The following is a 17,925-nucleotide window of genomic DNA, read 5'->3' as shown; positions in this document are numbered from 1 at the left end:
GGAGTACACCGAGGCTAAGGCTAAGCTTAAAAAATATTTTATTTATCTATTTATTTTATTTTCTTAAATTTATTTTTGCATTTTCGAATCTGTTTTTATTTTATTTTAATTTATTTTTCGTATTTCCTTATTTAATTATCTTAATCAATTTAAAACTCCCCATTTTTATTTTCCAGCATTGCAACACACTAGTCGTGGGCACGACTGTTACCGCGACAGCAATTCTGGTCACGAGAAAAGACGAAATTAGACAACGAGCCCCTGTGGATTCGAACCTACTACTCTATATTTCAATTTACTGTTATTTTGTCATAGGAATTTATATTTGGTAGTTTCGACGCCCATCAAGACAATAATTCTTTCTTCTATTTTTTTCCTCTCACTTTTATTCTTAACCAGGCACAAGATTTTTTTTTTTCATTTTTTCACTCACTCCTGTCTTTCCACTTTTTTACCCAATCAAATACAATCTTAAAGACTATATTATTGAAAGGAAGAAATAATTTTGATAGACAAAAGAATATCTTAATTATAAAATATATACTTTTTAAGTTTTCTTTTCAATTTATCTCTCCACAGAATATTCAATTACTTAATTTCTTTTTGCACTTTACACTCATTTTTTTTTTGTTTACATGCACCTAATGATAAATCAACAATTAATAAATTGGACCCACTACAATAAATTTAACTTTCATTACCCCTAATCTTAGCCACATTATAAGCAAAATAAAAATATTGTATAAAGGTTTTTGGTCACAAAACTTGATTAATGTCCCTCCAAACCACTTCAGTTTCCTTTCACGTTCTTTTCAATGTTAAAATTGAGTGCTGATATTTGAATTAAGATAATTATTCCGTCCAGGGTTTATAACGATTAATTGATGGTAATTATTGCTATAATTAAAAAGTATCCATAACATTATGGTTAAAGTTTTAGTTTGATTGACATTGATATTATTAGTATAAGACTATGTGAGTTTGAACACACTCATACACGTTATATCTTTTTATTTAAAGGTTTTTATCTAGCTGCTCAACTATTTCAAACTAAATCTTTACTTTGTCATAGACGATGCCAACCTTCAGGCTGGTTGCTGCTTGCAGTTTCTTTTAACTTTTTTTTCGTAGTTTCATTTTGCTTTTAATTTCAGGCCAAATTATCATGGTTTGTTCACAGTTTCATGGTTTTATTTGTCCACAATTTCATGGTTTTTTATTTTGTCCATTTTGTTTTCTTTAAAAGCATATGTGGTTTTACTTTTACTTTTAATTTTTAGTTATGTTCTAGTGTATATGTGAGATTTGCCAATATAAAGGTGCTACCAAAACTATTAAGAGTCATTCTCGAAGGGTTTTATCACGATAGATCACAGCGATGGTGACATATTCAGGATAATGAGGAAGATGAGACTTGGTCTTTTGTGCATTATTGATGCGATGGATCTCTTGAAGCTTTTGCAGTTTTTTATTGATCGATTGGTGTTCATTGTCAAGTTGATTTGATGATTGCGTGTCAAAAATGGAAATTTCAATAATTTGATCAAATTGATTTATCTCTGATTTGTTTCTCAATTATTCAAGTGTTGCAATTACGGTCAATTTGTCCTTCTCTTTTTTGAAATTATTTTGTAGATATGGTCTTTGTGCATTAATTTATAATAGCTTTTTATCGTTTGCACTATATATCGATATTATTATTTGCAATTCCAATTAATAATAATATTTTCTTTAAAAAATAATAAACTAATACAATAATTAAAGAAAATGATGAGAAAAGAGTTGATATTATTATTGGATGATGTACAAGGTGTGGTACACAAACGAATGTCCCACAGTGTTTTGTTGTGGATGGGTAGAGTTTGAATATAATGTGTGTTTATATTTAAATTCATAAAAGAAATTTATAACATTTTTTATTGTTACTTTATGACTCACTACTTTTACTTTCTTTTTTTTATATATTTTCTTTTAACTCATCATTTAATTTCTCAAATTACCTCAAAATAGATGAAACAGTTAACTGACGCTATGTAAAATCACACCAACAATTAATTAATTTTTACATTTAAATATTTAAAAAGTTATAAAAAAAAGTATTTAAAAATTAAAAACCATTAAAATTAGTACTTATAAAATTATAAAAAATATATATATGATTTTTAATTTAAAAAATTGTTGATGTTCGCATGGATTCCATGTCAATAAAGTTAATAGATATTAATTTTTTATCTATTTTTGAGGAATTTAACAAACAACGTATTTTCAAGGGCTGAAGGAAGTGAAAAATTAAATAAAAGGTTAAAATATTTTTTAATTTAAAAGGTAAAATAATTATTATTTTTTAATATATTACATAAAAATTGAAAGATTTGGGAGGTGGCCAAACTCAAGCCTAGAAAACATGTATATTCTTTTTTTTGTTGAGCTGTCTCTAACCCTTTTTGTTTGACTAATTATTAGATAATAACAAATATGATTAAAGAAACAAGGTGGCTTTTTGTAAAGAAGGCAAATGTTTCCTTTTAAAGAACAGAAAATTCCAACTTTATTTAATTTGGTAAAATGATTGCCAACAACCACTTTGGATGCCTCAAAAGGAAAATATATTACGGACAAAAATAAAAGAAATTTATTTTATTTATAAAAAAAGACAGTTCATGGCCAGCAAGGTGTAAATTTGAAAGAAAAGCTAACAAAAGTTAATTGATTCATCCACTTACCATAATGATCCTTCAGTTATGCCTTATATTTGGGTAAAAAATTTTAAATTTACTATATTTAAAAATAAATTATTATATTTTTTATTATCAACATGATAAATGATACTTACCATAAATCAAAGGACGAGAACAACAAAAGGTTTGGAGGCATAATCTTGAGAAGAGAATACTAACCTCAAACAATCAAATGCAAGGAATGGTTATCGCTTTACACGCATTCTTATATAATGACAATCCGAAGAATGCAATGAGCTATTAGTATGAAAGGTTAGGTGTAGTAAGCTCAAGTTAAGAACGACATCTACTATTACTCTATAAGTTACTCTCCTTGTCAACCATCATCTTCCCTTATTTAACTTAAGCAGTAGAGAGCATCTTGAAGTACAAGCTCTAACACCTTCACAACTCTCCATTTGTTTTGTAGGTCCAATATCTCTATCAAGCGAATGATATATTTAACCCATTCTTCTCAAAGAAATCTATATTAGGACATTCAAAGAACACTCCACGAGGTGTAGTGTGGTGATTAGTTGCTTCATCTTTTAATACCGTGATCGAGGGTTTGATTTGTGATCATGGAAATAAAACGTATTTCATAGTCAATTGTTTACCTTTTCGAAGAACACTCGTGACAAGTGAATTAATTATTGCTGACAGTGTATACCCAATTACAACAAAAGAAAGGAGGAAAATCATTTTGTAATTATTGGTGGTAAAAGAATAGCAACTTTGGTAATAGCTTCTTTACCTTCGTTATGTTTAGCACTATTTATTGATAGGAAGGAAGATTCCTTGTGGTTTCTTTTTTCAAGTTGAAAGCTAAGGTTTGATTTATTGTTGTAGTTAAGTAGCAGTGTGACATTTTGAATAAATGAAAAAGACATACATATAATCCAGTTGTTTCATTTGTGACATTTTTAATAGGATTTTTATTTATTTTTATTAGGTAGAAGTATCTGAATTCTGAATAAATTTAATTAATTAAATAGTAATATAAGCCAAGCTATGAGCTGTGACTATAATTGTTATGTTAGGTTCTGGCAGGCAGCCCTGCTGAATTGGGCAGAGATGGATTATTAGCTAAAAGTGACATCACAGCTTGGTTTTTGTATTAGACCAGCTGGAGCCAATTGGAAACTGTTGAGTTTGGGATTGGGCAAATTAATAACTTGTGCCAGAGTTTTCAGTTTTATGGTTCAAATGCAATCATTCTTCCCAAAAATCCTAAATAAATGTGTATCATTTCATTCTTCTGATTTGGCCGAATGTGTTAAATATATTATAATCCACATCATCCAAGGCATGCAGTCAAAATTAGTTCTTAAGGCTCATATCGAGACCCCCAACATGACATGAAAAAACACATGATCACGTACAAAAAAGTGTCAAAATTTATAATAGCATCTTAAATACGATTATGGCACAGAAAATACATGTCAGCTGTAGTAAGCTCCAACTCAAAGTATTAAAGGCGCCATTTATTGATCAACTTGTACAATGTGGAAATTCTCCAACTTTCTTGATTTTTCTAAGTTCCACAAATTCATTTTGAACCAGGCACTAGTTCTGCTGCCACCAACCCAAACACGCTATGTTTTTCTTTGAGATGGTACCAAGATTTGGTTGAGCGAAAAAATAGAAAGAAAATAAATTTTGAGTAAGTTTGATAAGAAAAAAAATAGAAAGATCTCTATTTTTTATTCTAATGCATAAAAACAAATTTATAAAATGATAAATAAATAAATTTAACATTTTCAAATAATTTCATTTTTGAACTCCATGAAGAAATGAAAAGGAAGAAAATTATCTTTTCTTTCAATTTCTCCCTCTATAAAGCAAAATCTTGGCGCATATAGTTTTCCGTTTTATCAACATTGCATGTCAAGTTTTAATCTAATCGTACTCGCTCAAAATAATGATAGTTTCGTCTCTGTCTTAATTCCACTCCAACTAGAGTCGAAGGATTTCCTTCTAAAAGAAATAGGAGACTATAAAGCAAGCCTTGTAAAAAGTTAGAGGAATTAATATCTTGTGGATAAACACAGAGAGTTTTGAGGAGTACCCTCAGGGCATTCCTTAAAGTTACTATATATAGTAATATTTTCACCCTGGCAGTAATTGCAATTAATAGAATGTTATTACTATAAATAGTATTAAGTAACTAGGCTCAAAGTGTTTCATAAAGGCACGCATGCAAAACCCCTAAGACTGTCGACTATAATAACTACCTGCTAGAAAGACCCGGTTCTCTGATTCCAATCCTACCGAGGATTGCAAAGGTTTAGCATTGCTGATAGTAGGTCAGTCATTAAGCATTAGCCACCCAAACTTAAAATCCTTTATGACCAACACTAAAAGCACTCAGTAACTACTTGAGTGGCCAACAACAGTCCATTTTTGACATTTCTACTCTCGTACAGGCTTTTCGGCAGTAGCTGGAGCCTATAGGAGAGTGTGTATAATCTATAACCAAAATAAAATTTGTTTGCATTTTGCACCGTATGCTTCTCTTGTCTCTTTCCAAACAAGTTTGTATATCTATACCATTCTTAAAATTTACTGAATTTGTGTTATGAGTCTAAGTAACACTAAATTACTTATAAAGTTCAAAAAAAATAGCAATAAAAAATTAAAAATATGCAAGAAAAGATATTTTTATGTCTTGTAATTATCTTTTCTCAATGTTTTTCTTTAAAAAAGAACTAGTCATCAACTCATCAAGTAGCTTCTTGTGCACTGGGCAGTGGGTACCTTCATTTTACTTTTACAAATTATTTTTCTTTTTCACCCCATAACATATGTGGATGTGTCAGAATCTAATAAAAACTCAAATTCTTCTCTAATTTGTATAAGAGCTGGGAACTAGAATTAGCATTGAGTTTCAGTGGGTCATAAACAATTTTAATGACATGTCATTAGCTTCAGCCTTGCTTGCTCAAGAAAGCTTTAAGCCAGACATATAGCAACTACACATACCTTTGTTCAAAGATGAATTCTACAAGCTTTACCTGGATATTTAGTTCAATGGATAATTGTGGAGCTCGTTTCACCTGAACATTTAGCTCAATAGTATATTCATGTATATCTATCCAAAGATGAATTTTACAAACTTTACATGGACATTAAGTTCAGTACCAAATTATGGAGCAAGTTTAACCTGAACATTTAGCTCAATTTATGTTCATATGTCCCAAATCAAAAATGAATTCTACAAGCTATACTCAGAAATTTAGTTCAATAGTAAATTATGGAGCGAGCATTTAGGTCAATAGTATGTGCATTCACCTTTATTTAAAGATGAATTTTACAAGCTTTACCTGAACAATTAATTCAATGGTAAATTATGGGCAAGCTTCACAAAAGATTAAGCTGAATAGTATGTTCATATATCTCTATTCAAAGATGAATTCTACAAACATTATTTAGCTGAACAGTAAACTATTGAGCAGGTTTCACCCGGACATTCCGCTCAATAGTATGATCATATATCTCTATTCAGAGATGGATTCTGCAAGCTTTACTTGAACATTTAGTTTAAAAATAAATTAAGTTTCATCCGGAACATTCAGCTCAATAGTATGTTCACGTCTCTATTCAAGGAATAATTTCTGCAAGCTTAAATAAAATATTAAGCAAGCTTCACCTGAACATTTAGCTCCACTATATATTCATATATCGTATTCAAAGATGAACTTGGCAAGCTTTTCTCGGACATTTAAATATGTAATTCAAAAATAAACTATGGAGCAAGTTTCACCCGAACTTTCAGTACAAAAGTGATTTCTACAAGCTTTACTCGGACATTCAATTCAATAGAAAATTAAGTGCAAGTTTTACCCAAGCAATGAACTCAATAGTATGTTCATATATCTCTATTCAAAGATGGATTCTGCAAGCTTTACTTGAACATTTAGTTTAAAAATAAATTAAGCAAGTTTCATCCGGAACATTCAGCTCAATATTATGTTCACATCTAATCAAGGAAGAATTTCTGCAAGCTTAAATAAAATATTAAGCAAGCTTCACCCGAACATTTAGCTCAACCATATGTTCATATATCCTATTCAAAGATGAATTCTGCAAGCATTTCTCGGACATTTAAATATATAATTCAAAATAAACTATGGAGCAAGTTTCACTCGAACTTTCAGCTCAATGGTATGTTCATATATGATATATATCAATTCAAAGCTGAATTCTAATCTTTACTCAGACATTTTAATGCAAAAGTAAATTTGGAAGAAAGTTTAACCAGAACATTTAACTAAATAGCATATTCATATATCTCTTCAAAGATGAATTTTACAAGTTTTACTTGCAGATTTTGTTCAATGATAAATACATATATCGGAAATGGATAAAAATGCTAAACTTACAATTGTTTGGTTTCAAAATTTGCTACAAGCAATATGCCAATATAGAAAAGAAGCTACCAGAGTTGGGTTTCAAAAAGCAACAGACTTGAATCACTCTAAATTTTATTCAGAAGCCTAATCTCTGTAAATAAAAGCACCAGTAAAAACAAATCTTTTACTACAGAAAATAGGGCAAAAATGATTGAGAAATGAAAGACTAACCCTGGTTATGGCCAATTTGGCTCAATCTTTCGGCACCATCGATCTCCACACCGGCTCGGCGTAAAGAATCAAAGACCGGCAAAACCAATCTACGGCGGTCAATAGGTCTAGAGATCTCTTCATCGACATCGATGGCGATGTTGCTGATGCCGATTTCCTTCAAGCGGAAGCCGAGCTTCTCACCGACTTTGGAAGCGACTTTGGAGTCCCAGAAGCGGCGGGAGCGGGGGAATTGGTCGAGCTTGGATCGGTATTGGATGAGGAATTCTTGCTCGGTGGAGGAGGCCATGGCGACGATGTAGGATGTCCCCGGCTGAGTGACGAGGGCCTTGATGCTGCGGCATGAGAGGACCAAGCGAAGCACGTGCTGGCTGTGAGTTGCAGACATTGGCTTTGGCTTCCAGCCCGAGAAGTCCCGCTGAGTTTCATTATTTCACGCTTACTGGGAGATCAGAAATAGTTGTCGGATCGGGTCAATTAAGTAAATCCCAAAACTATAACAAAATAATTTAAAATTGGGTTAGAAGGTTTATCTTTAATTGGGTTAGAAGGTTTATCTTTAATTTGTTAGAATAGAGAGAATGAAAAAATATAGTATAACAGAATTTGTATTTTATTGATTAATAACAATTTTTTTTCATATTTTTCTAAATTTTATATTTATAGAGATACGAATTATATATAATATAAAACTTTAGTTCTAATAAATATTAGAATACTAAAGTACACTACATTTATATTGATTTTGATGGACTCTATATATTAAAACCTACTATAAAAACAATGTGGGAAACGAAATTTTTAGTGAAGAAAAAATTATACAGATATATATAATACGCATAATTGATCTCATCCAAACGTGCGAACTTTTAGAGTAAAAATCGTGCAAATAAAATATACAATTAAAGTGTGGTATCTGCAAGCGAATATGTCAAATTGTAATATAGTTTTGTGTTACAACGAAACACCGATAAACATTTCGAGGATCGTATCCAAGAGAAGCTAGATTAAATCTAAAAAATTGTCTTGTAGTAGCAAATCTAAACAATAATCACTAAAATTTATACTACGATGATTAATGCTAACTATTAAGGTCATAAAATAAAATTTAAACAACTAAAAAGAAGTTGACAAACAAAAAAACTCTCAAATAATCAGTAGAAGATTAATTCGCTTCAGTGGTTGCAATTAACTCCTGGATTCGAGTTTTATTAGTTATTAACTAACCACTATTACCTCTCGGCCTTTACTAATTAATTAATCAACTAATATTCACTTATCTCTCAACTTCACTTTCTTGACTGGGATAAATCACGATTTACTCGGCAAACTTATCTCTCGACCTCGTTTAACCTAGATTACTTCCTAGGGTTGTCAATCCTAGGGTTTAAGCATACATAAATTTATACCAACTAATTCGCATGGGAAACCCTCATTCTTCCATTTATTACTCTCACATCCGCTTGTTAATCTCCTTAAAGGACTTAGCCACTCATCGATTCAATAATGTTAGCTCGATAATGGATCGAAAACTCAATCGAAATAGCCAAGAAGGGGGTGAATTGGCCTTTTAAAAATTTGGCGGAAGTAATAAAAGAATATGAAAACAATTGACACAATGATTTAGAGTGGTTCGACCCCAATTGCCTACTCCGCTACCTTAGGTTTCCACAACTAATGATTTTTCTAAATTTACTAATTTGATCAAAAGGTTTAACTTTACGACTCGGTTAAGATTTCTACACTAATATTAAGACTCAAACTCTCTCAAAGAGAAACAAATAAGCAAACAAGAAATAACTCTTACAAGATCAAAGTGTTGCCAATTAAGCACACTTGCAAAGAAACACACCTAAGTTGATAGAATAATAATGAAGCTTATAAATGTATGTAAGAAAAGTATGGAAAAATTGAGCACAAAGGTTGTTTGATTGATCTTTAAGCTTTAATAATCTCTGTTGTTGTTGTAGGTCCTTTAGAAGTTGGTATTTATACATTCTAATTGGTTTCCAACCGTTGTGATTGTTGGGATATTGAATAGAGCCGTTTGGATGAAAATACCAATGTATTAATTTTACCTGCAATAATAAGTATCGACATTATTTTACGAGTATCAATACCAATAACATTTAATGCCTAGTTTAGTGACTATTGGAAGCATTTTGATCGATACCAAAATAATTTTATCGATACTAAACAAAAGGTATCGATACCGTATTGATACTGAATGAATCCTTTGGAAGTCAAAATGCCAATTTAGTTTTGATATTAAAAAGTGTATTGATAAAGGTGTGCTACTATCGATACTTAAATAAATTTATCAATACTAAACAAAAGGTATCGATACCGAATCAATACTTGGTAAACATTTTAGAAAAAAGAATGTCATTTTCGTATCAATACCGAAAAATGTATCAATAAATTTATGAATCTATCGACACTCATTTAAATGTATCGATAATTGACAAAAAAGTATAGATACTTTTTGGCCTGGAATAGTTTTAAACATATTTGTAGAATGTTTAAAGGTTTGTTTAACAACTTGACCTTAAAATATTTTTTAAGTATGAGTTTCAACCATTTTTCTTTTTAGATGTCATTTTAAATGGAACTTTTGCCAAGTTACGTTTAAAATAGTTTTTATTCAAAATATAATATTTGATATATTAAAATTATTTGCCAAGTAAAGCTTGGTTCAACAATCTCCCCTTTTTCATATAACAAAACATTTTGATAAATTTAGTCTTGAATAAATTTTCTCCCCCTTTCTAAAAATCATTTTCAATTTAGGCCTTAGAAAAATTTGTTTTTCATTATCAAAATTTTGGCATTCATTTATAAATTGGTCAGTTAAAGACATTTTGAAAAATTCAAAAAATTTGGTCATTAAATTTAAATTTGGCATATGCATAATATGAATCATTAAAAAATTAAATTTGCCTTTCTCTTTTTCCCTTTTTGTTATATTAAAATAAAACTAATAAAGCTTAAGAGAGAAACGATTAGTTCAATAAGATGACGCAAACGAGACATAGGAACTAACATAAGAGTAAACATCAAAGTATCTCAATATACCAAAATAAACATTTAGCTTAAGATGACAAAGTCATAGGAAACAAGATAAAATAAAATGTATGAATATGCAAAGCCTATCCTAATCCTCTTGAGGTGGAGGAGGTGGAGGAAATTTTGTCAAAAATTGAGCCACTTGATCCTCCAAAATAGACATCCTAGACCCCATACTATGAAACGCATCGTGGACCTCTACTCGACAACCTCAGAATTCATCTCCCAAAGAGTTAATCGCACCAAGAAGCACGTTACTTAGCTCGTCTGAAATAGGAGCAACTTGAGAGGAGCCAACTGAATGAGTAGGAGGAGGAGCTGGAACCTCATCGTGACTGCCCTCAACATCTTCATCATCTTGAGCTGTTGGTTGGTCATCCTTTACCCATTTGCACACACATATGAGACTTTTTCAATGATGTTTTACCTCACGTTGATTTTATCTAATCTAATTGCTAGATTTAAAATATTCACACACACATATACTTGGCATTGATTGTAGGGAGTACCTTAGGGTTTAGAGATTGTTTAACTGGATTTTGATTTGAGATACTAAGGCAATTTCTAAACATCGAAAACTAATAAATTTAATTTTGATTTGGTTAAATATTTTTTTCTTTGTCTTTTGCTAGGGACTAGCAAAAATCTAAGTTTAGGGTGTGATAATTCTCATATTTAGAGTTATTTTAGTATAATTTTCATAGTATTTTAAGAGATAATTTTAGCATTGAGGTTAGTTTTTATTACATTTTATATTTCTTGGATTAATTTTTTTCAATTTTTATCAATTTTAGAGATAGTTTGGGTTTCCTTACCATTTTTCTTTCTTCTCTTAGGTATCGAATGAAGAAGAGAAGTCTTTTGCTCCACTAGATCTAATTCAATGTGGTGGAGCATTTTTTTTCAATTCAGAAATTATCATAGCAAGTAGTCTGCTCCAACGCAAATTTCATGTTCAATGAAGCTACACAAGAAAAAAAAACCCCTAAAAATAATGGTAACTAAATTTAAGAGAAAGAAAGGAGAAAAGAGCGAAGAAATTGCTTAGAGGCTAAAGAAAAACTCTCATACCAAGGTAAACTTCAAGCATGTAAAGAAAATATGAAAAAGGGATTCGAAGAACTCAACATAAATTTTTTAACTATTTTCTCTCTAGATTATTTCTTTTTATTTTTATCAGTGCAAGTTCATTGTAAATCTCTTTTGTGTTGTTTTCTCAACTCATTATGAACTAAACTCTATTTTCTTGAAATGATAATAGATCATATTTCTTAGTTAATTGATTTATTTTTTCTTCACTTGTTTCAATCCTTGTTAATTATTTATTTAGTCTTGTGCTTATTTAATCACCAAGTTGTACTAATTTGATAACCTTGATTTTTTTGGAAGAGAAGATTAAGGTTGAGATCTAGACCGAATAAATTAGGACTAATTTTAGTAGTATTGACAAACCAATTGATTTGTGGCTAGGATAGGAATATACCTAATGCCCTAATCAATCCAATAGGCTTGTTCTTAGCGACTTCACTCAACTTGTCTGGCATAGGAATATACTTAATGAGAAAGGGAGATTAACTTAGATAGATATTGGAAGGGTCAAGTTAGTGCCATTGAATCCTAGTCTAGTAAGTACATAGATTGAACAATCGAATTAGAGATAATTGATTAACTAAATTAGGTGAAATTAGAGTTCCAAGTCTCTAAAATTGATTGAGAAACTTAGAAGTTTTCATTGTTTAAGTTTAATAAAATTTACATAATTTGTTTAGTTTAATTTTTCTAGTTATCAAAATTTATTTTATTGATCTGGATTAGATAAAATTGAATAGTTGATACTTAACCGTTTAGAATTTTATTCTTGTGAGAACAATATTTTTTTATTACTTATTACTTTATCGACACACATGTACTTGTGTTACAAATTCTACTCATCATAAAACACATGAAAAATATGTGACATATTAATATGCCACATTAGATGGACGGTACTCTATTAACGGAACTTAATGGTTGGGTAACTATTTTATAACAACCCAATAATGTTGTAAAATTTAAAAATTAAGTGGTTAAAACGTAATTTTAATTAAATTGCAGTGGGGCGTAGTTTACCCAAATATTAATTGCTATTTATGCCGCTCCTATTTTGATGGGTCGGGCAGTCGGGCTGTTCCTTCAACAAATAGCTTGCATTTGTCGTCTCGGGTACCGAATCTAGAGGGAGACAGCGAAGGAAGAATAATAAGAAATTGTTGATCGGTTCTAATATCCAAGACGATAATGTCAAAATCCAAATCATGGCTAAGTTTATCCTGGGTTTTCGTTATACAACTCCTTTTTCAATCGTCATCGACAATTGCTGCCACCAGGTCCATTACAATCTAAACTATCTGGGTTAAAGTATTTTCAAGGATTTTTTTTTTTATCCACGAAGTACTTTTGGCTAGTTTTGTTTCTGCGTTTTGATTCTGGGTTTTCTTTTTCATTTTTTAATGGAATTGTAGAAAGGAGATTGGCTTTCCAGAGAGGCGCATTTGCAGAACAACAGTTCAAGGAAGATATTTATTATCTGATGATAATGGTAAATAAGTTACTATGTTCATCATCTTTCTTTTTTGCATTTTCATGTTCAACTTTTGTAATTTGTAAATTATGAAGAAAACAATAAATTGGTTTTTAGTTTTTTATGGAATTAATGGGTGGAAATATCTAGGAAAAACTGAATGAAAAGAATTAGAAGTTGTTTATTTTCTTGCAAAATCTGGGATTATATACATAGTTTCTTGCTCATTGTCTTTCAAGAAAAGCATTATTCTTTTTAAAACTGATTTGAAAATGTTATTACCGAAGATAGACGTGAACTTTATGCTGTTTAATCTTCTGCTATACCTGCACAATGGTCACAAACAAAGCAAATGGAGTGAAAAAGACTGGTATAATGGACAGGAGAAAGTATGAAGTTTGATCCGATGTGTTAATTTCATGGTTGTTGCTTTAATTTACATTCAACTTTATAATTTGCATACTGTCACTACTTGAGAATTTGCCTAACTCTTTCTCTAGTTCTAACTGTGAGATTTGTATTACCCATTGTATCTAATAAGTCAGGCCTGTTATCCATCCTTTGGTTTGGTTAGTTTCACAACAGTATTTACATTGTAGGCTATGTGTGTGATGCTCTCTCATTGGATCCGCAGTACCGTTGCTGTCCTGAAAGAGGAGACAAATTCTCTTGCCGGTGAGTTTTTCTCCCCTATGGTCTCCATGATATTGACTTAGACACATCTTTATGGTGTCTTGTAACACCTTTGGTTCGTATTTGCAGTGGATGCAACGTTCTTTCACAGTGTTGTAACTCCTATGAATTTTGTGTTTCATGCTGCCTACACCCTGCACGAGTATCATTCTCAACCACTTCTTTTTTTTAACTAGTTATCATACATATGTTAGGCATAATAAATTTAGTCTAGGATTTCTTTTGCAGACACAAAAGGAACAAGTTTTGAAACTAAAAATAGCTAAGCCATCTACATCAGGTAAGTATATTGTTTTAGTTAGCCACAATTGTTTATTTCCTTATAAAGAGGGGCAATTGGATGAAGTCTATAGCTTTGATGGCATGAAAGTCTTTCATGAACATTTTTTATATTTGTAATGTCTCATATAAGTTGATGGCTTATTTTTAACCCTTGTCATCTGCTGCAATAGAAAATCTCAGCCACTCTTATTTCTCTGGATTTTTTTTTTCCAAAAGTGAATTTTCATATTTTATGAGAATCATAGATCCCTGTGCCCTTTTGAAGTAATTCTTTTGCTTCCTTTCTTAAGAACCAATTTGAAAGACAGCTTATCTGGCACTATATTAGCTACTTAAAGATCTCCTTAGGAGATCATCTTGCAGTATTCTTTTGAATGTGATGGTTATACCTAAGTTTGGCACTATGAAATTGTATACTGTGAAAAATTTATTCTGAATGATATATTCCTTATTTTTGAGTAATTACTGGCTTTTGGTTTTTTAATGTGGTAGTTTGTCTTACTGGAGATATATTTAATAAGAAATTTTTTGGTAGTTTATATTTCAGCAATGTTATAGCTGCCATGTGGTTTCTCTATGAGGTACTAGGTCTTCATAACATTTCTTCCTTTTTTCCCTCTGTGGCAGGGACATATCTCAGTGTCTTTGACTTTTGTGCTGGGAGGTGTCGGCATAACTCTGAAAGTGTGGTAAGTGATACCCAGGTGTGATGTCCTGGAAACCATTGGTGAAAACTGTCATGCTAATGCTATAAGTTACAAACCACAATGACAGCTCCTGTTTAATTTATTGACCTGTGTCATTTTCTTCAATAGTGAAATTTTCAAGTAAGGGCAAATTTTTTTTTTGTTTAAACTATGATTCAGGCTGGTTAAATGAGCTTTATTTTACAGGTTCATGAAAATGCCTATGTTAATGATTTTCATCATTGCTTTTCTTTGCCATCAAATTCTTCTGGTACGTTTAGACATAACCTTTTTTTTGACATCATTATCATTATTATCATCAAATTCTTCGAGTTCATCCCTTTTTAGTTACTTTACATTTGCATACTCATATCTTCTTAATTTCTGCTCCTCTGATGTAGCCCTAGGTATGAAAAGGAAGAACGGAGTAAAATCAGAGAAAAAGGAAAGAAACAGAGGGAATTGTGAGGATAAAAGATGACTAGGGAATGGAAATAGTGGATCTCAGTAATCCAGAAGCTTGTAGAAAGTGATATAGACTACTCCAGTATACTTTCCAAATAAGCATAGATTAAATAATTAAATAGCATCAGATAACCAAGAATCATTATTAAGCCCATAAGCTATAACAAAAGATCTTTTGTACATACATGCATACATATATTTGTTCGCAGACATGGCGCCCTATCTGTTTGATATTTTTGAACTCAAATAGCGGTGATGTTTGATCAGTTCTCTTTCTGATTTAACTCAGTAGGTAGAAATTTAGCATTAAATTATATGGTTGAATTTTCCATGCGTCAGGGTCATCCATCTCACCTGTAGAAGCCAGACTGAATGGTATTAATGTTGTCATTGGAAGGTGAATTTCCATTGCAGTTGGTTCTGTTTCTAGATTCTAATATGTAATATATGTCGAGTTAATATGTTTTCTCTTTTTCCCATGAAACAAAGGCAAGGAGAGTCTTGTGATTCAGTTTGCAAGTCAAATGGACAATCATGCGTACTAAATAAGCTTTTGATACTTAACCAGTGTGATATGTAAGTTCTTCACCGTCTTCTTTCCTCTTTTATCATGTGGCTTTGTGGTTCATTATTTGCTTTAGTGCATGACTAATATTTTGTGGAGTGTATTCATCTGTTTGGTTGATCTTCCTGGAACTGCAGTTAGGTATATTATAGAATCCTTCTTGTTATTGCACTTATCCAGTTATCTATTGTATCTTGAGTTGGTTGAATATTGTCTGTGTTTTTACACATTCCATCTTCATTTATAACATCAAGGAGGAAAGTATAGGTATAGTCAAACAGGGAGGTTGTTAACAATTTGTGCTTGAAGTTATTTTATAGTGTTATGTCTCACGCGCTTTCGATATCTTCTTTTCTTAGACTTTGGTTTGTTTTTTTTTTTATAAACAGTATCCAGAAATATATGAGCTGCAAAGGAGCATGCTTGGCAAGCGTTGGACCCGATCAACCTGCTGAAGTTGTAGATGATGCTCCCAAAAATTTGGTATGTTTCCTCTATCGGAATGCTTTACATTTGCAAAACTGTGTATCAACTAGAAAATTGATAAGATAGAATTTTATAATATGTCTATTGAAACTTTCATGACTATGTAGCATACATAATCTCCTGTTGCTTATCTTGCTGTGGAAGTAAATTGAAGTGTGCTAAACTGATTGTTATGCTCATAATATTCCCTGTCTTTCAGAATCCAGGAGCATGCTTGTATACTCGAACACAATCAATGCTATCTTGTGATGGTTCTCATCGGCATACCAGGAGACTTTGTCCCTGTGCATAGTGCATCATCACCTTGGTGAGTTTGGTTCTTTTATTGACTATTAGGAATTTTTTTCAATGTCAGAAGATAACTGCATTGTTGCTGTGATCTTGTTAGAATATTGGTGGGACAGTTTCAGAGTCGAATCATGTCTTAAGTCGGGCTATTTATTCCCGAGTACTTCTTGAAGGCGTCAGACTTTCAGGAGACAAATTTTTGCATTGGACCTATAAACGTACCTGTTGGTGTTTCGATATGAATTTGTTAGGACAGAAATGTATAGGGTTGCACGTGTCTTGACATTGTTGTATAATATTAGATGCAAAATGCCATTGACATGCTAATTTAAGTTCAAATTGTGGAAATGGGAACTTTTTATCCCTGTCAATGGGGTGAAATCAAGGGGAAAATGTTATTACCTGCAAGCAAAGCATTGAATTCTGACTTTGCTTCCAAGTAAACTGATAGCGTAAGCTATGTTTTGGAGTTCTTTTAAAAATTCTCGTCTTGAATAAGAGGGATATGGTTTCAATGTTGATCATCTATTTTCCTTTTTAGAAATTTTCCAAAGAAAAAGTTAAAATATCTCCATGTTTGTATATTTGGAACTTAGTTATTTTATATTCACATTGTTGAAAGTGTTATGTTTAAAATTAAAAAAAATTCTAAAAAATTGATATTATTTAACAGTATTTTAATGGAGTTAAACAATTAGGCTTGTATGTTTAATTTTAAAAGATATGGAGATTGAGTTGGTTGAAATTATTTAAAAGTTTTAGTGATTAAAAGAAGGGGACAGAAATCATATATTTTAAAAAAATATATTTATAAGAAAAATAGGGTACCTTTGTAAAAGTGTGTATCTAAAAAAGCCTTAAAAACCTTTTAACCAATCAAATTATTACATGTCACATTTTTTTATTAAATAAAAGCAATAAATATTAAATTAAAAATAAATAAAAAAATCTCTCGATCTCTCGTATGTCTTCATACTCTCCACTTTGATCTTCATAAGCTCTACTGAAAATTTTTCCCATTAAAACAAATCCCATTTTTAATATTCATCTTCTTTTCCATTAAAACAAATCTTCATTTCCAATATTAACAACTCAAGGAAAAAAGAAAAAAGAAGAAGAAAACTCCCCATTTTCTCCATTTTGAGGCTATGACAGGTTGTTTCTACGAGGTTTTTTTATTTCGGCTAAGAAGATGAAGAAGGATTGAGAGGGTGAGGGTGAGGGATAATTTTTTTTATTTTCAATTTAATTTTTACTTAATGTAGATTTTAAATGTTTTATTTAATTAAAAATGTCACGTGTTATAATTCGATTGGTTTATAAATTTTTTTTTTAAAAAGGGGAGTTAATTGTTGTTACCTAAAATGGTAACAAAATGAAACTTTAGGTACCTAAATGGAACAAGTTCAATAGCTGGGGTACCTAGTTTTCATATAAGTGAATTAGAAATGACACTAGATCTTATATTTGCACTTCTTTTTTGGAATTTTTGAATTTGAATTTGTAAAAAAATTTGAATTCACAAATTATTCAA

The 17,925-nt window shown here is 31.0% G+C and overlaps 2 protein-coding genes across 4 annotated transcripts; one reads left to right on the top strand and one right to left on the bottom strand.

Moving 5' to 3' along the window:
• Positions 1–4,108: 4,108 nt before the first annotated feature.
• On the bottom strand, positions 4,109–7,813 carry LOC107914662 (uncharacterized). 2 transcript variants are annotated; one of them, XM_016843643.2, is made up of 2 exons: positions 7,301–7,813; positions 4,109–4,322 (listed from the first exon to the last, which is right to left on the bottom strand). In XM_016843643.2, the coding sequence occupies exons 1-2, from the start codon at positions 7,686–7,688 to the stop codon at positions 4,267–4,269; spliced, it is 444 nt and encodes a 147-aa protein (XP_016699132.1). In that variant the 5' UTR covers positions 7,689–7,813; the 3' UTR covers positions 4,109–4,266. The 2 variants fall into 2 exon arrangements, with proteins under 2 accessions (XP_016699132.1, XP_016699133.1); XM_016843644.2 differs by lacking the exon at positions 4,109–4,322 and adding an exon at positions 6,983–7,220 and having other exon boundaries at positions 7,301–7,810.
• Positions 7,814–10,487: 2,674 nt separating this feature from the next.
• On the top strand, positions 10,488–16,915 carry LOC107914664 (uncharacterized). 2 transcript variants are annotated; one of them, XM_041102233.1, is made up of 14 exons: positions 10,488–10,735; positions 11,203–11,441; positions 12,526–12,732; positions 12,868–12,944; positions 13,526–13,601; positions 13,689–13,761; positions 13,848–13,899; positions 14,529–14,590; positions 14,795–14,858; positions 15,392–15,449; positions 15,542–15,628; positions 16,007–16,100; positions 16,303–16,410; positions 16,492–16,915. In XM_041102233.1, the coding sequence occupies exons 3-13, from the start codon at positions 12,644–12,646 to the stop codon at positions 16,393–16,395; spliced, it is 825 nt and encodes a 274-aa protein (XP_040958167.1). In that variant the 5' UTR covers positions 10,488–10,735; positions 11,203–11,441; positions 12,526–12,643; the 3' UTR covers positions 16,396–16,410; positions 16,492–16,915. The 2 variants fall into 2 exon arrangements, with proteins under 2 accessions (XP_040958167.1, XP_016699134.1); XM_016843645.2 differs by lacking the exon at positions 11,203–11,441.
• Positions 16,916–17,925: the final 1,010 nt, after the last annotated feature.

Source organism: Gossypium hirsutum, chromosome D10 (genome assembly GCF_007990345.1).
Source record: "Gossypium hirsutum isolate 1008001.06 chromosome D10, Gossypium_hirsutum_v2.1, whole genome shotgun sequence".
NCBI classification, from domain to species: Eukaryota; Viridiplantae; Streptophyta; class Magnoliopsida; order Malvales; family Malvaceae; genus Gossypium; species Gossypium hirsutum.
This window is presented reverse-complemented; position numbering and strand designations above follow the sequence as displayed.